Raw genomic sequence first — 26596 nt, forward strand, 5'->3', positions numbered from 1 at the left:
CATGAACAGTTTCATGTTATTACCTTGAGATAGAGTTCAGGGGAGACTCATGTACAGTTTGATGTTATTACCTTGAGATAGAGTTCAGGGGAGACTCATGTACAGTTTCATGTTATTACCTTGAGACAGAGTTCAGGGGAGACTTTCATGTACAGTTTCATGTTATTACCGTGAGATAGAGTTCAGGGGCGACCCTCGTGTACAGTTTCATGTTATTACCTTGAGATAGAGTTCAGGGGAGACTTTCATGTACAGTTTCATGTTATTACCTTGAGATAGAGTTCAGGGGAGACTTTCATGTACAGTTTCATGTTATTAACTTGAGATAGAGTTCAGGGGCGACTCTCATGAACAGTTTCATGTTATTACCTTGAGATAGAGTTCAGGGGAGACTCTCATGTACAGTTTCATGTTATTACCTTGAGACAGAGTTCAGGGGCGACCCTCATGTACAGTTTCATGTTATTACCTTGAGATAGAGTTCAGGGGCGACCCTCATGAACAGTTTCATGTTATTACATTGAGACAGAGTTCAGGGGAGACTCTCATGTACAGTTTCATGTTATTACCTTGAGATAGAGTTCAGGGGCGACTCTCATGAACAGTTTCATGTTCAAGTCGTTGTGAAATGTCACAAAGGGTTTCGCTGCAGCTCCACCTGGGATCATGTTCATCATTGGTGTCTCCACCTACAAACACAAACACTCACCATCAACTCAACCGACATTTACCACAACCACTCATCAACTCAATTGCTATTTACCACAACCACTCATCAACTCAATTGCTATTTACCACCACTCATCAAATCAATTGCTATTTACCACAACCACTCATCAACTCAATTGCTATTTACCACAACCACTCAACTTAACTGACATTTACCACAACCACTCATCAACTTAACTGACATTTACCACAACTACTCAACTCAACTGACATTTACCACAACCACTCATCAACTCAATTGCTATTTACCACAACCACTCATCAACTTAACTGACATTTACCACAACTACTCATCAACTCAACTTACATTTACCACAACCACTCATCAACTCAATTGCTATTTAACACAACCACTCATCATCAACTCAGCCGACATTTACCACAACCACTCAACTCAATTTACCACAACCACTCAACTCAATCGACATTTACAACCACTCATCAACTCAACCGACATTTACCACAACTACTCATCAACTCAACTGACATTTACCACAACCACTCATCATCAACTCAACCGACATTTACCACAACCACTCAACTCAATTTACCACAACCACTCAACTCAATCGACATTTACAACAACCACTCATCAACTCAACCGACATTTACCACAACCACTCATCATCAACTCAACTGACATTTACCACAAACACTCATCATCAACTTGCATTTACCACAACCACTCATCAACGTAACACATTTACCACAACCACTCATCAACTCAACTGACATTTACCACAGCCACTCATCAACTCAACCGACATTTACCACAACCACTCATCAACTCAGCTGACATTTACCACAATCACTCATCAACTTAACTGACATTTACCACAACCACTCATCAACTTAACCGACATTTACCACAACCACTCATCATCAACTCAGCTGATGTTTACCAAACTCCACCTACAAACACACACACTCAGTAACAACATGTTACACTATCAGAAAACTCAGGCCACACTGTAAAGAACACTAAATAAATACACAGTAATGTGGTAAGAACAAGCGACCAACCAACCTCCAGAAATCCCATCTCGTCAAAGAATCGCCGGATGTAGTTTATTATTTTCGCTCGGATGATGAACTTTTGTCGGATGGGTTCATTGATGATCAAATCCAGATACCTCTGTCTGAACCTCGTCTCCTGTGAATGTAAATTTGGTCACAATATTATATCTACTAAATCAAGACTGTAAATTAACTTACTGTGTAAACATGATTCTTGTAAAATTAAATTTGATGTCTACTAAATGCAAAGACTTTAAATCAGCTTAGTATGTAAACCATCACTAATCAAAATATGAAGTTAAAAAACAAAGTTTGTTTTGTTTAACGACACCATAAGAGCACATTGATTTATTGATCATCGGCTATTGGATGTTAAACATTTGTCAATTTTGACGTGGTAGTAGCAAGGGATCTTTTATATGCACCATCCCAGACAGGATAACACATACCACAGCCTTTGATCTGCAAGTCTAAGTGCACTGGCTGCAATAAGAAATGGCCCAAAAGGCCCACTGACAACCATCGATCCCTGACTTATCATGCATCAGGCAAGAGCTTTACCAATGGGCTACGTCCCACACCCAAATCAAAATGAATGAATGAACAAAGGAAGGAAGGAAATGTTTTATTTAACAACGCACTCAACACATTTTATTTATGGTTATATGGTGTCAGACATATGGTTAAGGATCACAGGTATTGAAGGAGGAAACCCACTGTCGCCACTTCATAGGCTACTCTTTTCAATTGGCAGCAAGGGATCTTTTATATGCACCATCGCAGACAGGATAACACATACCACGGCCTTTGATGTACCAGTCGTGGTGCGCTGGCTGGAGCGAGAAATAGCCCAATGGGCCCACCAATGGGGATCGATCCCAAACCGACCATGTATCAAGTGAGCACTTTACCACTGGGCTACATCTCGCCTGAATGAATGAATGAATGTTAACGACACCCCAGCACAAAAATACACATCGGCTATTGGGTGTCATAAAAAGACCGAATCAAAATACAAAGAAAAAAATTAATTTCCTGGGCCCATTTTAAACCCTGCAATAGCACCTCACAGCTTAGGCAATCAGGAGCCATAACAAGTTAAAAAACAGTCAGAGTTTTACCTTGTCTTTGACACCATAGTACATGTGTGGTAGTTGATGCAGGCACGGGGACAGCAACGTCACTTCTGAGGGGATGATGCTCAACTCGCCTTTCTTCGTCTTACCTAAAAAAAAAAAAAAAATTACATGACATGTTTTATTATCCAGTACTATGTGGTTTAATAAAAATGAGTTACTAATAAAACCCATACAAATGAGACATCCTCATTCCCTTAGCTTATTTGGTTATGCTGTTATGCATTAAAATTAACATGGATAATAATTAATAAGGAAATTCAGGGGTTTCCCTAGAGCGATAAGCCGACACGGTCCGTGCTCCCTTAGCCAGCCAAGTAAGCGCCTTCATGTCTGGTAAGCGCCTTAACTGCAGAACCGTGTCGGCTTAATTTGTAACATGTATATAAAACAATGGAGCCGTAACGTCATTCACCACACATTATCACACTTCCATTTGGTATCTCTGCAATTCTTTAGATGTTCACTTTGAGGTCCATTGATCACACCGTTTTAGTTGTCGGCGGGCTTGTGCTGGTCACGTGGTACAGGTGATCTGCTACTACTAATCCGCCAGATAACTGCTTGTTGTAATAATGTCTGTATGCTTGGGAATTATGCATCAAGACAAATCAAAGAAAATACCTATTAATTGAATAAACATCTTTGAAGGTGAAATTCTTGAGTAAAACATGTCACCATTAATCCTGGTATATATTTACCATATCGAAACCGTAACTACGTTGTTATTTGCTAAAATGAACGGTCACGGATCGACCAAAATAATTACTAATTTTTTTCAAACGCAAACAAGTATTTCCGCAGTTAGTCTGATTTTAAATGACGAAAATTCGACAAGAGCTGAGTCAACATCTATTGCCCAGAAAAGAAAATGCGAAGAGCCATCAGCTGCTACGGCAAAACGGCAAAAGTCAGGATATGATCCCGCTTGGAATTTTTTTTTTTATTGGATGAAACCATACACTGAAAATGATGATATTACAGGTTAAATATAATATATCTATTACATTTTTACTACAATTATTTCATTAGTTTATTAATTACAATTTTAACGCGGCTGTCTTAAAACAGTCCATACGATTTTACAACAGAAACGAAAACCGATCAAATGTCCATAACTTTGACGAATAGTCTCACCGATGTTTTAATTACTAAAATTAATGACCGATGTCAGATTATAATGCTTCAGAAATACACCAGCATTTATCAATATATTAAAATATATTTTAATGAAAAACATGGATACAAGTGCAGTTTTTATTTATAATGTTAAACAGAAAGAAAATTACCGTTCTTACTTTAACCCACATATCATACTTGCGATCATAAAGCGCGTAGGCTAGTTCTTTTATTTTTAATTTATTATTTATTATTATTATTGATCTTTTAATTTTAATAGCGCGTAGGCTAGTTCTTTTATTTTTAATTTATTATTTATTATTGATGTTTTAATTTAAAAAAAAAAAAATTGTAACATTTTGGGTCTCATTGTAAATAAGGATACATAGGCCTACAGGTTCAGATTATGTTCTACGGCCAGATCAGTAATATTGTCATTTTATTTTTTAATAGGTATGTTCTGTAATATATGTCAGAAACATTCTACATGGCCAGTGAAAGCAGTTGTGGGAAAAAGTGTTTGGGTTGATGTACCTTGTGTTAATTTTGTGAGACAAAGCCTAGTGAGACATGTTAAAACAGAATCGCATAAAACTGCAGTGGAGCGTGAAACGGCTTTATCACTTTCAAAAAAGGATGGAGGGATCATGCAAAATTTCGAAAATGTAGTTGGTGCACAGAAAAAGGCTTTTATTGGATATTTGAAGAACATGTACTTTTTAATGAAAAGGGAAATTCCACACACTACAAATTTCATTCCATTAACAGAACACACCATGGAGATGGGATGTGAATACTTGAAAGACATTCAGATAGGAGGAAATGCAAAATACACAAGTATGTGCATTATTCAAGAGATGGTAGATATTTTAGGCAGACAAGTACAACAAGAAGTCTTCGATGAAGTCAGACAGGCTAATTATTTCTCTCTCATGTTGGATGAAACAACCAATGTATCAGTTAAGAAACAGTTTATCATGAGAAGGTGTAAAAGAAAGACAGACATGTACATATATATATACAGAGAGAGAGAGAGAGAGAGAGAGAGAGAGAGAGAGAGAGAGAGAGAGAGAGAGAGATGTATATAAACATAATGATTGAAAGATGAATGTTGAGAGAAAGTGAAGATATTCACACATATACTCATATGTACATACACACAGATGGGAAGAAAGATTATATATTTCATGAGCGGGTGTAAAAGAGAGTCATGGAGAGAGAGAGAGAGAGAGAGGGGGGGTAATTTGATAATAAAATACAATTTTTCACGATTTTACTTGTTTTTAATTTTTTTAAATGTAACTTGTAAGCGCCTTAAAAAATTCCTGGGGAAAGGCCTGAAATTATTACACTGTACTGATTGTACGAATCTCAAGTTACGTTTCATGTATTACTCTTGCTATATCAATAAAAAAATGCCTACTGTCATTATTTTTCTAAAATCATTGACACCCACGCTTATATCTATAATAATTTCTATATCTGCAGTAAGACAATCGAAGTATTACCAACTGTTTTAAAATGACTTCAAAATGTCTGAAAATTGTTGCCACCCAATGCAAATATGCCACACAGACTTAGTCAAAGAGATTTATCAAATATTTTCATCTTCAAAGTCCCATTTACTATAAAAACAACAAGAATATTAACAACCATTATGACCAGTAAATGCAACATTTCCAAACAGACATGGTCAATGAGTACAAAGTCGATGTCAACACTTGTTGAAAATATTCTTCACACTATTTACCAAGCAGATAATGCCTATCCAATAACAATGCAAATATACTAAACAGACTGAGTGTATGGAATCCATCAAGCAATTTTTGTCACATATTGTTTAAACCGGCCTCGGTGGGGTCGTGGTTAAGCCATCGGTCAACAGGCTGGTAAGTACTGAGTTCAGATCCCAGTCTAGATACCAACTCCAAACCCGTAAATTGTTAAATGAAGCATTTCTTTCTTTTTTTCTTTCATATTGTTTAAAACATCTTTAAACATGTTAATAAGTGCAGAACACCATCAAACCTGGACGACCTTTGACACCGACGATGTCACCTCTCTTAACTTTCTCTGTCATCTCCTCAAACGCTTCTTCTGAAGTGTAATATCTGGAAATAACAATAACAAGCATTCTGAGAGTACAGCTAAAGCAATACACGTCTCCTACTGAACACAACAAATTGTTTTATCTCCTAAATTTAAGGGACATACCTTTGTAAAAAGTGGCTAAATCATCATGCAAGATAAATCTGATCAGTTACAGTACATGATAAAGAAATATAAAAAATTTCATCTCAATATCTCCTAAGTTCAAGGACCATAACTCCATAAAACAAATTGGTATTTTGCAACGAAAGTCAAACTTGATATGCAGAGTATGACAAATATTTTGAAAAGTCACTAGCCACAGGGCTAGTGGGTTTGTGAAAACCATTAGCCCACCAAGATAAAGCACTAGCCCAAATTCCTGATCAATTATAACTGTATTTTTATATAATTTTTGTAACATTACACATTTACGAATATAACAGTAAAATAAACAAACACTTAAATCATGTTGTAACTTTCAGTTTTTTGTCGTGTCGTACGTTTGGTCTTTTGTCAAGTGTGATCCATCGTCATTGTCCTGTTTTCGCTTTTGCCTTCCCCCCGGGGAAAAATAATTCAGCAAACTCTTGGTTGGTATCTAAAGACACTATCAAAATAATTAAATTTAAATGAGGGTACAACAGTGTGACACACGGTAATAGATGGTTCAGTTTATTTGGTAGTTGGTTATATATTTAGGGCCTTCTATTTATGTCGCCAGGAACGGTGATGCCAATTGCTCAAATACAGGGCATTATCCAGTGTCAGACCGATACCAAAAGAATATAATGGGGACATCTAATCCGTTGTTAATCGATGAACAAAAAGGTATTATCTTGTATCGGCAGCTGTGACGTATTATCCAAACCGCTACACATAATAGGCCAAGCCGAGTCATTGCATATGCGGTTACCATTAAAGTAAATTGTTTTCCTGATTGGCGATAACCACATGTCAGCAAAGTGTTAAATTAGAAAACAATAGGTAAATAAAACAAACACTGAAATTCAAAGCATGGCTGGGGTTTACTTGATTGAGATTAACCTGTCGTCGCGATTGGTGATTTCCAAGTTCTTAGCGTAAAACATATGTGCGAGATTAACTACCACGTGACGTGTCTAACCCATCAAAACATGCATGTCATTAGACTTATTTCCTGTGCCAGAAACTTGAAAGGGAAAGGTAAACAATGCATGCTGTAACTGTGACAATGTAGAGATAGCATGTTACTGCAGTTTGCAGACATAGCTCAAGTAGATTATTATTATATACTGATTGCCTTGTTGATATTATTCGATGACAAACGTCACAATCAAATTTATTAAACGAAATTTCAGCCGAGAGAAAAAGAAAAAAGAAAGAAAAAAAACCCCACACGATCGAGCGATAACGAGAGAGGTTTTTTTTTTCACTAGCCCGAACTTAAAAACCACTAGCCAAGGGCGTCGGGCTAGCGGATTTGTCGAACTCTGGATATGTAACAGTACATTATAAAGATATACATAATATGGGCCATAACTCTTATCAAAAATTAGATAAATCACCATGAAAGTCAAACTTGATCTGTAACAGAACATGATAAAGCTATACACAAGATTTCAGTTTAATATCTCAAGGCATTGTGACAAAAAACATCTGGGATAACTATATGTGGGACAAACAAACAAACAGACGGACAGAAAGACAAAATCTTAAGTCCCTTTTAGATTACAGATTCTGTTTGTAAAATATACATGTATGTTTAATGAAGCAGAAGTAAAGAAACCTAAACTTAAGAGTATTTACCAAATTACATTTTACATACTTGGCGGTATACCATACATACCGTCCGGTATTGGTATAATGTCAATACCAATTGTCTGTACGGAGGAAATTTCAAAATACCAAAATTTCTGTATCAAAAAATATTTCCCGCCATTTAGTAAAGCACTAACAAATATATCTGACAAACGCAAAATGGGCTGGGTATAAATTCTTATGTATGGAATTTAATATTATTTAGATCAAATTAGGAGGTGAACCTTAACTCAGGCATGCATTTATTGTGTCAATACCAAATATGGTAATGATACCGAAGTAAACCACCCAAAAAATACCAATATCGATACTTAAACTCAAATTTCAATTATACCACCCAGCTATAAAACAGAAAAGAAAAACTTAGTTAAACAGACATTGATTGCTTCAGTTAAATAGCAAGTTTTAAATACCATACGATGACCCAACTCCAGATCTCACCATGAAATAATTGAGGGGAGTGATCAATTGCTCCCCTGATTAATTTATCAAGAGCCAGTTAAGATATTACTACTCATACTATATAAATTCTCATGCTAAGGGGAGCTGAAAATTACTCTTCTTGAACCAGTCTTGGGGAGTGATCACCGGCCTCGGTGGTGCCGTGGTTAAGCCATCATAGATAAGGCTGGTAGGTACTGGGTTCGCACGGTACCGGCTCCCACCCAGAGCAAGTTTTAACGACGTAACCCTTTCCGACTATGGAATTGGAAATCCAGTTTAAAAAACATATACCACCGTTCAGACTCCAGAACGGGAAATCCACCAAATTTGTCACAGGTTGACATGCGCAATAGAGGCAGTGCTAACAACAACATCCTGTAGAAGTGTTACATGGTTTGCTGTGAGAATGTGCTCATTTATTCGGAATGTTTCAGCCTATTTGGTATAACTGTTCCATTAACTGCATTGGCGACATCCATTTTCGATAATACAGCCTTCACAGAAAATGACTGCGATAGTGATGTTTAATCGGAATGTGACAGTGATAATTCCGATGGAATTCCACTAGCTGAAATACTATCATGAATTCAAGATGACATACCACTTTTGAGATCTGCACGTAGTCGGAGAGATTTTCTAAATGGCTTTATTCATTTAAACATTTTCATAGAAATTTGATACAGTTTTATAACCAGTGATTTTTTTTAATATACCTGTATACATGTATATATGTATAATATTGAACTACTTCTCATAGAAAATTAATTTATGTTTACAAATATGCTTGAACAAGTCTTCTACTATGAATAATAAATAAGTTATCATCAAATAACCATCTGTAAATTTATTCTTTGTCAAATATATCAATTCCTGGGGCATTTTGAAGACAATGGGTTAACAAGTCTGAAAGGGTTAAATGGTAGGTGTAACACCACTACACTCTCTTCTCTCTCACTAACCACTAACAAACTAACCCACTGTCTTGGACAGACTGCCCAGATAGCTGAGGTGTGTGCACAGAACAGCATGCTTGAACCATAACTGGATATAAGCACAAAAATAACTTGAAATGAAATAGACAGTGATAGCTCCCCTTAAACGATGAGGTCTGCATCTCTATGTTCTATTATATTCTCTGCTGGTATTAATTAAATATTTCATTGTTATATTTTGTTAAATCATATGATCACTGATGAGCAGTAATAGCTCTAAGTTACCATCACAACTCACTTGGCATTGGCCATGATCTGAATCTTGACTCCCTCGCCTCGGAGATCGTAAAACAACAGTTTGGCGCCAGACAGTCGCTTGGCGTGGATTCGACCTGAAACAACACACAGTCATCTTCATTCATAGTTACATACAGGGCTGAACATAGTCTATTGCCACAGCACTCGCCTGGTGTGCAGTCAGGTCTAAGATCCATCCCTGTCGGTGGACCCACTGGGCTAAATCATGTTCCAGGCATGGCACCATGACTGCTATATCAAAGTTTGTGGTATGTGGGAAGATGATGTTTATTAAAGATCCCTTGCAGGCTTTCTGTCAGAGGTTAAAATGGGTATGGTGCCATACCCATTTTTTTTTGGAGATTTGGGGTTTTTTAAGTTAACCTACTGACAAAATTAATTACTCTTATTACTACCGTATGATTTTCTTAACCTAATCCAAAACTAACCCCATACCCCCTGTTGACTGTAGTTGCATTCAGTTCCATAGTCTTATACCCAAACATTTCTTTCTAGCAGAAACACTGCATGCTACAGGTACTAATGGGAAAATGTAGTCACACACAGGCACATATTTATATACAAAGTACATAAAAAGTGAACTGAAATCAAACAAAACTAGCTGAAAGAAAGAAAGAAAGAAAGAAGTGTTTTATTTAACGATGCACTCAACACATTTTATTTACGGTTATATGGCGTCAGACATATGGTTAAGGACCCCGTTTTTTTTTTTTTTTTAGAGGAAACCCGCTGTCGCCACATAGGCTACTCTTTTACGACAGGCAGCAAGGGATCTTTTATTTGCGCTTCCCACAGGCAGGATAGCACAAACCATGGCCTTTGTTGAACCAGTTATGGAACACTGGTCGGTGCAAGTGGTTTACACCTACCCATTGAGCCTTGCGGAGCACTCACTCAGGGTTTGGAGTCGGTATCTGGATTAAAAATTCCATGCCTCGACTGGGATCCGAACCCAGTACCTACCAGCCTGTAGACCGATGGCCTGCCACGACGCCACCGAGGCCGGTAAAACTAGCTGACTACATGTACATGTACACTATAAAATAAAAGAAACTCAAGATGAGGAGAGGGTGGGAGCTGAAAAAGACATTTCACATTTTGACCCACACAATACATGTATGTATTTGTCGAACAATAATAAAAGAAAACATTTTAAAAATGTAATGGTTTCCTGGCACATAGTAAGTTCTCATATTGTTTTCATCTCAAAACTGAATTTTTAAATTTTATTAATAGTAAAACAAAAACATAGAACAAATGTAAAATAACGTTTACCTGATATGGTAACCACATCATCCAAGATGTTGCCCTCACTGGTCTTGTCACCGTAGCGGTCGATGAATTCCACCAGAGAGAGTTCGACATGGAATTTGTGTGGATACGGCTCTTTACCTGACTGCTTCAGCTGAGACACAGTCCGCGACCGCAACCGGAAATATTCCTGTGGAGAAATGTCCTCATCCATTATTCTAGTACAATTTGTGATACACGTAATCAACACTTTTTATTGTAAAAACAAGACAGAGTAAAATTGCACAATGTTTTAGCAATACTACCGACACCTGGCTGATGCAAGACTTGTGAAATTAGAAAAACGGTAAAAAGAATTTATACTGTTATGGTAACATAATTATGCACATGTGGCTGGCCCAAGTCCAAAATGTACAGTCTAACCTGTGTAAAACAACCACTTTTATGCAGTTCTTAAAGTTGATATCTTAAAACAAAATTAAGACAAGTGAGTTTTTAGGTCTGGTTAAATGGGCTCTAAAGACAACTGGCTGCTTAATAAAGTAAAATTTTGTTTTGTTTAACGACACTACTAGAGCACATTGATTTATTAATCATCAGCTATTGGATGTCAAACATATGATAATTATGACATACAGTCCTAGAGAGGAAACCTGCTACATTTTTCCATTAGTAGCAAGCAATCTCTTATATGTACCATTCCACAGACAGGATAGCACATACCACAACCCTTGATATATCAGTCATGGTGCACTGGCAGGAATGAGAAACAGCCCAATGGGTGGTCACTTAATAGAGGTTGGCTAGCAGAAAATACATAGTAATGTGACCTAGCTATTATGACACACACACCTAGTTGTTTCACACATAACTGGGTGGAACAATAAGGTGGTCTCTTGATAGAGGTGGTTAAAGGTTGACTAATAGAACACAATCACATAAATGTAGTAATGTGGCCAAGCTATTATGACAGGTAGCTGCTTAATATGATTGGGTGGATTAGACAGGTAAAAAAAAATTTGCTTAGTTAAGTTTCTAGAGGGGGTCAACACCTGATTAGAAAAAACAAAAACAAATTGATGATATGTATGTCACTTGAATTTATAGTACTGCAGACTACAGCAGTTGGCTATAATTTAATTTTAAACTGCCATTTCTACCACTGGTAGTAATGTGGCACATAGTAAACCTAGCTATTAATTATGAGAGGTACTTCAGGCGTTTGTGCAGAGGGTTTCAAACCCTGCACAAGCAAAGTTTTTTTAATATATTTTTTTTACATATTAATTATATAATACTTTCTGTGACACACACCCGCCTAGAATCTTTACTCACTACAAAACAGACCACCCCTGCCAGTGTGTCTGCCAGAAAGAGTTTTTGGTTGTGGTGCTATGGAATTGAATGCAACCACAGTCAACAGGGGGTATGGGGGACCTCCCCCAGAAAGAAAATGGGTTAAGTTTAGGGTTAGGGTTAAGAAAATTGTACAGTAAAGATAAAGAGTAATCAATTTGGTCAAAACGTGAACTTAAAATTATTTTTTTTTAAATTGAGTATGGCACCATACCTGTTTTACCCTCTGGCAGAAACCCTGCCTGCATAAAATCATGCAAAAACACATGCACTTGCTTAACATAATGTAATTGGATGGACTATAATTTCTTGTAAGTTCTACTAGGCATGGACCAAAAAATATTAAATTAATATTCACAAACTGAATATGGTCTATAAAGACAGGTGGATGGTTGAGAAGGTTCGACTGTACAACAATTGGCTTTGTTAAACAAACCTGCTCAGTGAACAAAGCAGACACTAAATGTACCTAATTTGTCAAACACATTAACTTTGAATCTTTTTAACTGTATCAGAAGCTTTGAGATTTTATTCAAACAGGCTTTGACATGAGAAAGTTTCTGTTGTTGGGAGTTTCATGAAAGAAATGAACAGGACTTTATGCTTCCTGGTCTCTACTGAATAAAATGAAACTGGATTTGAGGGGCCATAAGGAAATAAATCAGTAATTCAAAACGTTATACAATTCAGAATGTGTTGGAACCATATTCATGTTGATCTGAACGCTTTCATGAAATAAAACCTGCACCGGTACGTGTTGATACAAATTGATTCCCATAGTTTATAACATTCAAAAGCTTTAATTAAATTCATATGCTCTTGTTATTATGGTACATTTAATATTTCATGATTAAAATTAATAATGTAAATAATATATATATGTATCAGGGTTTTTTTCATGAATGGTTCACGTAATCAACATCCGTTTTGTTGTCGTCTGCTTGTCATTCATTTGTGAGGTTTTTCTTCACAGTTCGTTAACATTTCCATTTACAATAAAGTTCAGACAAGCAAGTATCTAAATATAAAACTTTACAAACTGCTGAAACCATTAATTTAACTAAGTCGTTTTGATGTATTCCTTAAAATTACCAATATCAGTTCCACTCAAGACTCATAGAAATTGACTTAAAATGGATGAAGATAATTAACAATCAGTGCGTGTCACATGACCCTCACATTATGCCAGATCAACAAGGCCAAATCATTTAATTTTTATGACTATTAAATTCCCTATTATTTGAATTTGTTTACAGTTATTTTATTCAATATGCAAAAGGTATGCTACATTTTTGTGCTTTGACTGTAGTGAATAGTAGACATATAATCCATCTGTAACAATTGTAAATAATTTTTAGTGTATAATTTGTGTTAATTACAAATCAATTCATTAAATTTTTTATATTTTACAAAATATTCACTGGTATGAATGTAATGCCTATCATTATTGACATCAAGTGTTAGTGATGTGTGTTGGTAAAACGCGGACCGGACCAGAATGCTTGACAAACTGAATATTTCCTTTTTAAAAAATATCAAATAACATGTTCGTCAACTGTGCATATTTATGAAACATATATTTTTCATGTAGTGGCCTTAAAAATGGAAAATGACGAACCGCTAATGCGTGGTATGATACTTTTTGCAAACGCATGCGCCTGAATGCAATTAGAAACATTGCACTCTTTCCTGTTTACTGGAGGGTGCTTCACTTTCGTTTACTAGAATGGATTTGTTTTACGTCTACATTGTAGATTTTTCACGTTAACTGATTGCAATTTATTTTGTTTCACATATCGTAGCTGAAAATGTAAAATATTGTTTCCATAAATATCATATTCACATTTTTGTCATTAGGTCTTAAAAATTTCATTCAATGTTACATACATTTGGATCTTGTCGTTAGGTTTTAAACATTTCTTTCAGTGTTACATACATTTGGATCTTGTCAGGTTTTAAACATTTCATTCACTGTTAGATACATTTGGATCTTGTCGTTAGGTTTTAAACGTTTCTTTCAGTGTTAGATACATTTGGATCTTGTCGTTAGGTTTTAAACATTTCTTTCAGTGTTACATACATTTGGATCTTGTTGTTAGGTTTTAAACATTTCATTCAGTGTTACATACATTTGGATCTTGTCGTTAGGTTTTACACATTTCATTCAGTGTTACATACATTTGGATCTTGTCGTTAGGTTTTACACATTTCATTCAGTGTTACATACATTTGGATCTTGTCGTTAGGTTTTAAACATTTCATTCAGTGTTACATACATTTGGATCTATGTCTTCGTCGTCTTCTACATGATTCGACTTCTGCGTCTGGTCTTTAGCCGATTCTAAAGCAGCGGCTGCAGCTGCCAACTTCTCAGCCTTCTCCTTCAACTTCTTCTCCTGCTTCAGACGTCTTTTCAACTCACTGCAACAACAACAAAGAAAGAAAGAAATGTTTTATTTAACGACACACTCAACACATTTTATTTACGGTTATATGGCGTCAGACATATGGTTATGGACCACACAGATTTTGAGAGGAAACCCACTGTCGCCACTTCATGGGCTACTCTTTTCGATTGGCAGCAAGGGATCTTTTATTTGCGCTTCCCACAGGCAGAATAGCACAAACCATGGCCTTTGTTGAACCAGTTATGGATCACTGGTCGGTGCAAGTGGTTTACACCTACCCATTGAGCCTTGCGGAGCACTCACTCAGGGTTTGGAGTCGTATCTGGATTAAAAATCCCATGCCTCGATTGGGATCCGAACCCAGTACCTACCAGCCTGTAGACCGATGGCTTAACCACGATGCCACAAAATATTTGACATCCCACAGGTAGTCCTTATCACCTGACATGAGCAATTGCTCCCACTCATGTGTGTTCACACGTGGGGAAAAACCTGCTACTCAGTGCTAGCCTCATCACCGGCATCTGAAAATTCTGTTCATGCATTAAACTTAAAGGGACATTCCTGAGTTTGCTGCAATTTTTAAGATGTTATAGACTAACAGACTTTTTTTTTTTTTTTAATAACTTTATTTTTTCTTGACCATTCCCTTGTTGACAAATATCAACCCATGCAAAGGGAGAAGACATGGGTTGTTACAGTAATTTTATATATAATTTATACACACACAATGTAGTTACTACTTTATAGGCAGACTTAATTAAAATAATATATTCACAAGGACCTGGATTTTAACAAGTATCTAGAGTAAATGAAAGTATATAATGATATATGAAAATGAGAGAGAGAGAGAGAGAGAGAGAGAGAGAGAGAGAGAGAGAGAGAGAGAGAGAGAGAGAGAGAGAGAGAGAGAACAAATAATAACATGCACACACATGTTTTGATTATGTACATATTTATCATTATTTATAACAACCTTTCAGTGGTCTGTAAAAAGAAGTAGGATATACAATAGACATACAGATATGAAGGTGTTTTACATTACATCAATTTTACGTGACCTGTTTGGGCTGATGAAAACAAATGAATGAACAAAAGTAATTTTAAGATTATATATCAAATAGAGAATGGTACATTGCCCACTTGGTAACGAATTTATTAAAGCAGTTTTTACTGTAGGGAATATGTTTCTCAATCAGGTATCTTTGTTTAACTTCGTTTTGGAAATGAGTAATGTTTAACTGTACATTTCGCACTTTGCATTTATATATAAAATACTTAGCTAACAATAATAATAAATCGAAAATATTATCTGTTCAAATGATAAATTTAGGTTAAATATATGATTACAAGATTTCAAAAAATTGTTCCAAAAAAGCTGAACAACTTTACATTCCCAAAATAGATGTTCTATAGATTCTCGCACTACTAACAGACTTTTTAACAATTTTTTTTATTACATATGGCTAGAGAATTTCAGTGTGGGGCTAGTAACTAACTATTATTGCCATGCCCGACGGCTAGTGAAAAGAAATTTCTCAAATGCTGCAGTTACGTCTATTTTGTAAATATGAATATCCCCCCCCCCCCCCCCCGTTAGTGTTTTTAAGCTCTATCTCCCTCTTTAGGTGACATATCCGATTATTAATATTAATTATTAAAATTGTTTTAACTTAAAGTACAGCAGGGCTAGTGAATTTTTAATCGTGGCTAGTAAATTTTTAAAATCAATGATTCCATGGCTAATGGATTTTATAAAAATTCTAGAAGCCCTGAGTGGCTGTATATTAAATGTGTTTCTGATCATTCTAATATTTGTATTAGGTTAAATTTCATTATATTTCCTAAAATATGTTATTGTTTTTCGTACGTACGAAATTATTTGAAGACAAAATCCAGTTTGGGCTTCTTACAAATATTAAGACGACCAGAAACACATTGAATATACAGCCACTGATATTCTAAATAAGAAAATATATTTAATATTTAAGTTTAATAGCAGAAATATTTTATTAGTCGGAAACATTTTACAATGCAGCAAACTCGGGAATGTCCCTTTAAATTTAGGACCTTATTTACATGGACATAACAGGGTTGCGCAAAAAAAGAAGAGGGTTACCTGAATTTATTTTTGTATTAAAATGCTGTTGGTGACAAATGTGTAAGTTCAAGCCCTGCATGCAGATATATTTAAGATGGCTCAATATGAAATTCAAATAGCATCACTGCTTGTTGGAAGTAGCAGCCCATGTTGTGACAGCTGTTTGTGTCTGTCTCCTCCAGGGTGGGACCTAGCCTGGTGGCAAGGCACTCGCCTAATGTGCCGTCAGTCTGGGATCAATCCCCATCTACTCTCCCCGTGCAAGCTAGAGCACCATGTCCGGCATACATTTGCATGTGCCATCCTGTCTATGGGACGGTGCATACCAGGGATAGTTCAAGGCACTCGCCTAATGTGCCGTCAGTCTGGGATCAATCCCCATCTATTCCCCGTGCAAGCTAGAGCACCATGTCCGGCATACATTTGTATGTGCCATCCTGTCTATGGGCCGGTGCATACCAGGGATAGTTCAAGGCACTCGCCTAATGCGCCGTCAGTCTGGGATCAATCCCCATCTACTCCCCGTGCAAGCTATAGCACCATGTCCGGCATACATTTGTATGTGCCATCCTGTCTACGGGACGGTGCATACCAGGACTAGTTCAAGGCACTCGCCTAATGTGCCATCAGTCTGGGATCAATCCCCATCTACTCTCCCCGTGCAAGCTAGAGCACCATGTCCGGCATACATTTGTATGTGCCATCCTGTCTACGGGACGGTGCATACCAGGGATAGTTCAAGGCACTCGCCTAATGTGCCATCAGTCTGGGATCAATCCCCATCTACTCCCCGTGCAAGCTAGAGCACCATGTCCGGCATACATTTGTATGTGCCATCCTGTGTATGGGACGGTGTATACCAGGGATAGTTCTGGCACTCGTTCAATTTGCCAATTGCAAAAACAATTGGCGAATTTTATTTTAATTTGGTGAAATAATTTTATGAAATAAATGATGTTTTGTTGGAAAATAACCGGCTTTCTGAAGTACGATTGACAATTTGCCAATTGCAAAAACAATTGGCGAATTTTATTTTAATTTGGTGAAATAATTTTATGAAATAAATGACGTTTTGTAGCAAAATAACCGGCTTTCTGAAGTACGATTGATAATTTGGCAAAATAACCGGCTTTCTGAAGTACGACTGACAATGTGGCAAAATAACCGGCTTTCTGAAGTACGACTGACAATCTGGCAAAATAACCGGCTTTCTGAAGTACGACTGACAATCTGGCAAAATAACCGGCTTTCTGAAGTACGACTGACAATCTGGCAAAATAACCGGCTTTCTGAAGTACGACTGACAATCTGGCAAAATAACCGGCTTTCTGAAGTACGACTGACAATCTGGCAAAATAACCGGCTTTCTGAAGTACGACTGACAATCTGGCAAAATAACCGGCTTTCTGAAGTACGACTGACAATCTGGCAAAATAACCGGCTTTCTGAAGTACGATTGACAATCTGGCAAAATATTCTGCTGACCCAGAGCTAGCCCTGTGCATACATGTATAAATACTTCCTATTAATGGAAAAATGTAGCGGGTTTCCTCTCCATGCAGGGTTTTATATCTAAAACTTGACTTGACACCCATGACTTTTGACTTTGGGAATATCAGTGTTGTTTCACACAATTTGGAGAATTTTCAGTTTCATTCAAAAAACATTGTTAGAATCGAAAAGACTAATACTATACATATACCGGGTACTTGTATTTATTCAAATTAATATCTAGTCTTATGTATTGTTTTCAAAATATGCCTTTATATAATAACAAAAAATTATAATTATTTACCTTGATTGGGAATTTTTTACTCCAAAATTGGGAATGAAAAAATTACATAGCTTTAAAGGAATGGTGGGGAATGGTGTCGATTATCTGAGTCTAGAAACACAGGTGATAAAACCCTGAAATGTAAAAATTTGGTGATTAATAAATGTGCTCTAGTGGTGTTGTTAAGCAAACAAACTTTAATCCTCCCTCCCCAAATCTCTCATACACATACAATCTAGTATGGAAATAATTATATGTAAGCGGTCTCTCTGCCCGAAAGAAATTTTCGGGTATGACGCTAAGAAATTGAAGATTAACAATGTGTGTGCTGAATGCAGCCACAGTTGATAGATGGTAGGCCTCCTCCAAAAAGAAAATGGGTTTGGGTTAGGGTTACGAAAATCTAGCCCCCCCCCATGCCATTGGGTAGCAGGGGTACAAGCATACATCACAGTCCGTACACAGAGCAGCACATTGCTTACCGTGTTTTAAACCTTTCTGATGAAGTATGGAAAGTTAGACGAGGCAGTCTTGGAGTGATAAGGAGTTTGTGTGGAGATATTCGCATGAGACACCGAAGACAGATTGGGAAAATGGTGGAAAACATCTTCAATTAGCAATTTCTTTAGCTTTATCTCTTCACCATTGTCACCTAGTAAAAATATATAAAACAAGGTGAAGAGATAGACATTTAAATGCATTTCATGATTTTCCGCATACATAAGTTCAAAATTGACACACAATGTGTATATATAAGGATGTGCATTATATTTAGAATTCAACAGTTAACTATAGCCCATCCCATCATTCTATAAAAAAAAAAAATTGTAAATAATTTCAGTTTTGTTTGACATAAGAAGGAAAGTAATTCAAGTGTTTTGGAAATAAAAAATGTTTTTACTATTTTTGTGTCCAATTTAGAAAGTAATCAGCTCAGAAATAAATAACTTGTAGTAAATTCAATAGCATGAAAAAGACGGACTGTAAGTACTCGGTGTGGATCGAGATGGAGTTCACTATACTGACTTCTTTCACTAGCCACCACCAACATGTCCTGAACAGAGTCCAATTAACATTTGTTTTAATAACACCACTAGGGCACATCAATTCATAGGCTATTGGATGTCAAAAACGTAATAATCCTGATGTAGATACATGACACTGTATAATCTTGAGGAAGTCCACTACATTTTTTATTTAGTAGCAAGGGTTCTTTTGTACACACTGTCCCCCATGACAGGACAGCACATTCCAGAGCCTGTGATACACCAATCATGGAGGACTGGCTGAGACAGAAAAAGCCCTGGCATTCAAAAAAATAGATCCACTTAATGGGTCCGCTCTGACTTCTCTCACTAATCACCAACAACCAATTACATCTTTTAAACCAACCAATTAAAATTTTATACTAATAACACTAGAAATTAAGAACATAAACCCGATCTGGCAAAAACACATTGTGGTCAAGTGCTATATAATAGAAAACATGAATCTCAAGTACTTTTATTTTGAGGGTAAACGTCATACAGTGCAGGTCCTAATCTACATGTACTGTAGCTATATAAATGGAATTTAGTTTTTGCCGAACGTTCGCTCAAGTCAGTAAGTTATCAGCAGTTGTGAACAAAAAGCACTCAGCTTTAAAAACTTTGATTAATTTTAGCAACATTTGGTGATCAATTGAAAATTCAGTACAACAAACTATTTAACATTTTAGAATTGTGTAGCTCAATCTCTGAAATTTGTGTTGCAAATCACAACATAACAAAACAAACTTCCCCAGGAGAGCGAAATAATATTTTGGACGTAATCCTATTTCAGAAACAAAATCACACTACATTTTTCCATAATTAGCAGAGGATACACTCTCCCAAAGACAGGAAAGCACATACCACAGCATTTGACCAGGTTGGAATGAGAAAAACACTTAATCAGTTGAATGGATCCACTGAGGTGGTTCGATCCTGTGAAGCAAGGACCTCAATCGAGCACTCATCCGGTCGAGCTAAATCCCACCCGAAGCCCAATCGGTGAATTTTATTTTAATTTGGTGAAAAATGTTTTGTAATTATTGATATCTTGCTGGAAAATAAAGTGGATTTTTACAATTTATGAAGTTTAGCAAAAAAAAATTTGCTCACCCAGAGTTAGCCCTGGGCACAAGCGACGCATCCACCCAAACAGTTCCCTCACTGGGTTTTTTTTTTTTTTTTTTGAGGGGGTGGGTTTTGAGGGGGGGGGTGGGGGATTATTTCCAAAACACTTTTATTTTTCTTCTTACATCAAATCAAACCAAAATTATTTATACAAAAACAATATTCATGGAGGCTCGGATGGAGTATGCACTTAGCAATGTTAATTAATCTGCACTTAGTAATGTTAAGACCGGCCTCGGTGGCGTAGTGGTTAAGCCATTGGACTACAGGCTGGTAGGTACAGGGTTCACAGCCCAGTACCGGCTCCAACCCAGAGGGAGTTCTTAAGGGCTCAGTGGGTACGTGTAAAGCCACTACACCCTCTTCTCTCTCACTAACCACTAACCTACTAACAAGTAACTCACTGTCCGGAAGGACTTTCATTTGAAACTGTCACTAACCTAGCCCAAGTACTCTGACTGTAAGAGAGCTAGACAGACATTTGGACATAAATACGCTCTCATTACAGTCAGAGACCAAGCTATGTATTTTTTTGGCAATTGCCAACGACAAAAAAGTTGTCAACGATTTCCGTTCTAATACCACAACAATCCTAAGCCATGGTATGTGCTATCCTGTCTGTGGGATGGTGCCTATAAAAGATCACTTGCTACTAATGATAAAATGTAGCAGGTTTCCTCTCTAACACTATGATAAAATTACCAAATATTTGACATCCAATAGCCGATGATTAATGAATCAATGTGCTCTAGTGATGTCATTACACAAAACAAACTCTTTTTTTGTGATTGTCGTTTTGAGACGGCCCCTGGAAGACGGAATGGCTGATCATGTAGGTCAGCGAGCTTACAATTCTGCTGTCCGGAGTTTGCCGAAGCTTAGCTGAATGTGGGAGCTGTCGGGTTTCTTTCTGTAGTGTGTGTATTAGTGATTAAAGGTAGAGTAAACTCAAATAAGTGATTTATGTGTTGGAAAGATACATACCCGGACCACACTTTAACAAATGAAAAACGTGTAATTTTAATTTTTAGAGTTAATAAAAAAACATGATTATTCATGCTAACTGGGGGCAGCCATTTTGTTTCGTTTTTGTGACGTCCGGTGGTATAGCTTGGGCGAAGTGACATCAGCTCCGTCCATCTGCTCTATGCACAGTGTAAACAAACTCTCTAATTTACGACAAGGCACTTCGCTTTCATCAACCTGATTTGTAAACCAAATAAATGACTTGATAGTATAATAAACTATTTAACTAAATATATTTCAATTTGCATCAATAGAACGAAAAATGCATATTATTAAGCCTATTGGTATGCTACGTTCGAGCAAAAACGACCACTCACGATACCTAAGTGATAATTTTCTTTTCTTTGGGACTACGTAATTTATCAGTTTGTGATTTTAGATGGGAAAATCTACTTAACCAAGGTTTTTACAGAATTACTTACAGTAATAAAGCAAGACGGCTGGTCGATTACGATTAGAGAGATGTCCGGTTAACACAATACCCTGTGATCTTAATAAAAGAGGCACGTCTTTTTAGTGTGTCTAGACACAGTGTCTGGGGACCGTCTAAATATACACCTGCTAATCAGGAACTACAGGTACAGGGCCATGGAAAGAAAAGACTAATTAACCAAGAAAACACTCCAAATAATTATTTCAGTGCGTGGGTTAATTTATGTACAAACCATAATACAGTTACTTATGAGAGCGTATTTATGTCCAAATCTCCGTCTAGCTCTCTTACAGTCAGAGTACTCGGCTATCACTAACCCTAAACCTAACTATAGCCTAGTATAGGCCTATTTATTATAAGTATTTATAATATTCTTTATACATGACTACCCAAGAAAATAAGTAGAGAGCTAGAGAGAGAGAGAGAGAGAGAGAGAGAGAGAGAGAGAGAGAGAGAGAGAGAGAGAGAGAGAGTAATGTTAATTAATTTGTGTAAACACGACTTTCGACACAGGATGAGGATATATAATCGGGTATGATGCAATCACAACTAATCAAGATCGACTTGGAGAACGCTAATGCTAATATAGTAATAAACCTCTCGTGAAACACTTCTAACCAATAAGTGAATTATCGGGGGTTTTAAAACTCGTCAGTGTTTGACAACTTACTTTTTACTAAGTTCTTGATCTGCCATTTTAATCACACGTGTTGTTCAAAACGTCAAACCGGAAATAGTTTGTTTTGGTTCAATATAATTATTTCCCCTTGTCAATTGTAGTAGTTTTCGTACCCTCCTCATTTGTAGAGCATTAGTTTTTCATTAATTGTTCTATATATATATATATATATATATATATATATATGTTCTAAAAACTAGCGACCAACAAAACATTAATTGGGTCTCTAACTTTAAAATCATCATGGATAATATCGAGGAATATGCTATATAGCGAAAACGGAACCGTGCCAAAACGGCATCAGGCGAAAACGGAACCAAATTGGACAAAACGGAACCTGTGTTGGCTAAAACGGCACTAAAATCTGTGGTCAAAACGGAACCTGTGTTGGCTAAAACGGCACTAAAATCTGTGGACAAAACGGAACCTGCGTTGGCTAAAACAGCACTAAAATCTGTGGACAAAACGGAACCTGCGTTGGCTAAAGCGGCACTAAAATCTGTGGACAAAACGGAACCTGCGTTGGCTAAAACGGCACTAAAAGCTGTGGACAAAACGGAACCTGCGTTGGCTAAAAGGGCACTAAAATCGATGGATAAAACGAAATCAAAACCAAAATTAAGGCATAGGCCTATAAGGCATACACTTTTTAATGAACATTGTTAGTTGCCTTTGATGACAACTTTATATAAGGGAAAAAAGATCTATGACAACCGGATCCCCTTACTTAACGCACAGCCATGGCCCATTTCATGTAGACTAAACATCCATATTTGTTAGGGTGGGGGGGGGGGGGGGGGGGGGGGGGGAGAGATAATATGTGCTATTATAACATGATTGCTCATAGTTAATTTTTATGTGAATTAAATAAATGAAATTCTTTATATACCTGAGTGTTGTTATTTTGGGGCTACATAGTAAGTTTCGTTCACGCATAGCAACTTTGTTTTACTGCAGAGATGACCTATTTATGAAGGCTGACACAGAACTAGACTGGCTTCGGTCAAATAGGTGTGTAAAGTGCAGGATTTTGGGGTTGTGTTTTTTTAAACGTGCACAAATAATCTCCATTATAGATGTAAATATTTTTTATAAATAAATAAATAGGCGAACAAAATAAATAAAAGTAACAACTATTCAGCTTGTTGGGTTGAAGTTATCCACTTTCAATATTTTCGCTAGTTCTTTTGCCGTTTCAGTTACAATTGGCCCAGATAACGGCATATATCTTTCAGACGGGCATTCGCAAACCACTCAGAAAAGGCCCCCTCAACATTCGCTACTTTTCCTGTTCTCTGCCGTTTCTATTTGGATTAGCATTGCTGTGATACTGGTTACGAATTTCCTCTCTTTTGGTGGATACTTGAGAAACTTGTGATTGGGAGCATTTGATTATCATAAAATCTATTGACTGTTCTTCCAAGTAGGGCCTCGATTAGTGACGTCAAGCGTCATCTTAGCACGTGCTCAAGCTAAAAATAACAGTTGTACTGAAGGCACTAATTTAGTCTATTACCTTTTTAAATACAGCAACAACTGACAGATCTCATGAAGGAAGTCAGATGTAATAAAGTAAAATGATGTTTATTTATTTACAAAACAAGCAATCGATTGTTGTGTACTTAACCAAGCAAGCTGTGCAGTGAACACTGTGAGCTTTGATGTTTTGTCTGCGACATTCCGGCTAGACGGAATCGGTGATGGGGATTAACATTAGCAATACAGGTGTAATTCTATTAAGTTAAATGCTTGACAATCAACAGTCGTCAGTCGGTCGGTCGGTCAGTCTCTCTCTCTCTCTCTCTCTCTCTCTCTCTCTCTCTCTCTCTCTCTCTCTCTCTCTCTGTCTCTCTCTCTGTCTCTCCTCTCTCTCTCTCTCTCTCTCTCTCTCTCTCTCTCTCTCTCTCTCTCTCTCTCTCTCTCTCTCTCTCTCTCTCTCTCTCTGAAGCATTTCATAAGCAATGGACACGCCATAAAACACTCTTTGAAAGAATGTTTTAATTAAAAATAATGCTTTGAAAGTTCACTTGGAAATAGAATACTAATTAAAATGTCAATCTCTAATACTCTCTCAATATCCCCACAACTTCTTTATACTTATCTACTGCTGTTGTACCCTCTCTCTCTCTCTCTCTCTCTCTCTCTCTCTCTCTCTCTCTCTCTCTCTCTCTCTCTCTCTCTCTCTCTCTCTCTCTCTCTCTCTCTCTCTCTCTCGTGTGGTTCCGTTTTACCCAATACAGTGAGGTACCGTTATAGCCACAATCGGTTCCGTTTTCGCCAACGAAAATGGTTCCGTTTTCGCTAACAAAAATGGTTCCCTTTTGGTAGTGGTTCCGTTTTAGCCTGATCCCCAAAAGACCAAACGTGATAGTGATCCCTTCACTATGGATCAAGCCAATATCCGAATCTGGTATTAATGGGCAGCAACTTCGTGTCAAAACATCCCTTTACCTCTACGTTGTGCAGAGATAGGCGTTTTCATTATGGTAAGGGTTTTGTCATTCAGATTTTTGAAATATTAAAGACAAATTATCTATAAACATTACTGCATTAGTTTCCTAGATGAACTTGAGACCGATAATAATTCAAGTATAGGATACGTAACTTACATTTCGTAATTTTGACAAATAGTCTTTGAGAGGAAACCCGCTACATTGTTCCATTAGTGGCAAGGGATATTTTATATGCACCATACCACGGCCTTTGATATGGATTATAGATATATTATTATTAATAGATTATGGTGGTCATCTTGGATTTCATATTGGTATCAATATCTCAATCAGCATTCATGCCAACTAGGCTCATAAATGTTTGGTATCACTTAATTTTTTTTATTTTTTTATTATGATTATTATTATGATGATAATAATAATTATTATTATTATTATTATTTATTTATTTATTTATTTATTTATTTATTTTCATTTTGTTTTTTGGTTGTTGCTTTTTTTTCGGGGGGGGGGGGGGGGGGGCAAGGAATGTAATTATATATCATTTAAAAAAATACCGCAAAATGGAGTTTTATAAAAGGAACGACATATGGAAACAAAATTTCGAGGAAAAAAGCTGCATCGTCTATTATGAGTCTTACCAGCTTCTTGCTTTGGTATTATTCTGTTCTAGACCGTCTTTAACAAGACGAAATACAAAAGAGTTAATGTATTCACAAGAACATTTCTTGGGATAGTGAATCTAGTATAGTTAAGATATTAACCCAATTAACAGTTGCAATATGTTGAATATATAGCCAGGATTTTATTATATCGGGGAACCCACCTTTGGGGGTGGGGGCACTATGTATGTATGTATGTATGTATGTATGTATGTATGTATGTATGCATGATATAAAACAAATTAATACAGTAAAAAAAAAGAAAAAAAGATTTGATTGGGGGGCATTGCCCCGTGCCACCCCCGCCCCCACCCCCCACCCCCCCACACACACACACCACCTCGCTACGCCACTGCATGCATAACATTTCTTATGAACAGTTAAAAAACTTACAATGGGTCTTTGTGTATGAACAACTAATGCCACATCCGCACACATAATTACTTTTTTTTGCTGGCGGCGGATAGTTCGTGTGTGTGTGTGTGTGTGTGTGTGTACGTAGGCGCGCGCGCGCGTGTGTGTGTGTGTGTGTGTGTGTGCGTGCGAGCGTGCGTGCGTGTGTGTGTGTAAACACCTAGTTCTTGGTCTAGAAGAAATAGGATAGCCTATACATCATTAATATGTTTCGGCACAAAATTATTTATTAAATAAAATGACAAAGACATTAAGTGCTGAAAACAGATACACATGTGAAGGGAAAATAACTCTTGACGA

The 26596-nt window shown here is 36.9% G+C and overlaps 1 protein-coding gene across 3 annotated transcripts in view; it reads right to left on the reverse strand.

Moving 5' to 3' along the window:
• The window catches only part of LOC121388822 (lysine--tRNA ligase-like), a 37241-nt gene extending 14395 nt beyond the window's left edge, over positions 1 to 22846 (reverse strand). The window contains exons 1-9 of one of the 3 annotated variants that reach the window (XM_041520331.1): positions 22759 to 22846; positions 18956 to 19125; positions 14467 to 14611; positions 10859 to 11024; positions 9564 to 9657; positions 6030 to 6112; positions 2868 to 2971; positions 1757 to 1882; positions 570 to 689 (exon numbers count right to left, since the gene is read on the reverse strand). In XM_041520331.1, the coding sequence (XP_041376265.1) occupies positions 570 to 689; positions 1757 to 1882; positions 2868 to 2971; positions 6030 to 6112; positions 9564 to 9657; positions 10859 to 11024; positions 14467 to 14611; positions 18956 to 19080 (963 nt within the window). In that variant the 5' untranslated portion in view covers positions 19081 to 19125; positions 22759 to 22846. The remainder of the gene's footprint in view (positions 1 to 569; positions 690 to 1756; positions 1883 to 2867; positions 2972 to 6029; positions 6113 to 9563; positions 9658 to 10858; positions 11025 to 14466; positions 14612 to 18955; positions 19126 to 22758) is intronic. The other 2 variants (XM_041520333.1, XM_041520332.1) reach the window with 2 other exon arrangements.
• Positions 22847 to 26596: the final 3750 nt, after the last annotated feature.

This window comes from Gigantopelta aegis, chromosome 14 (assembly GCF_016097555.1).
Source record: "Gigantopelta aegis isolate Gae_Host chromosome 14, Gae_host_genome, whole genome shotgun sequence".
In the NCBI taxonomy this organism is placed as follows: domain Eukaryota; kingdom Metazoa; phylum Mollusca; class Gastropoda; order Neomphalida; family Peltospiridae; genus Gigantopelta; species Gigantopelta aegis.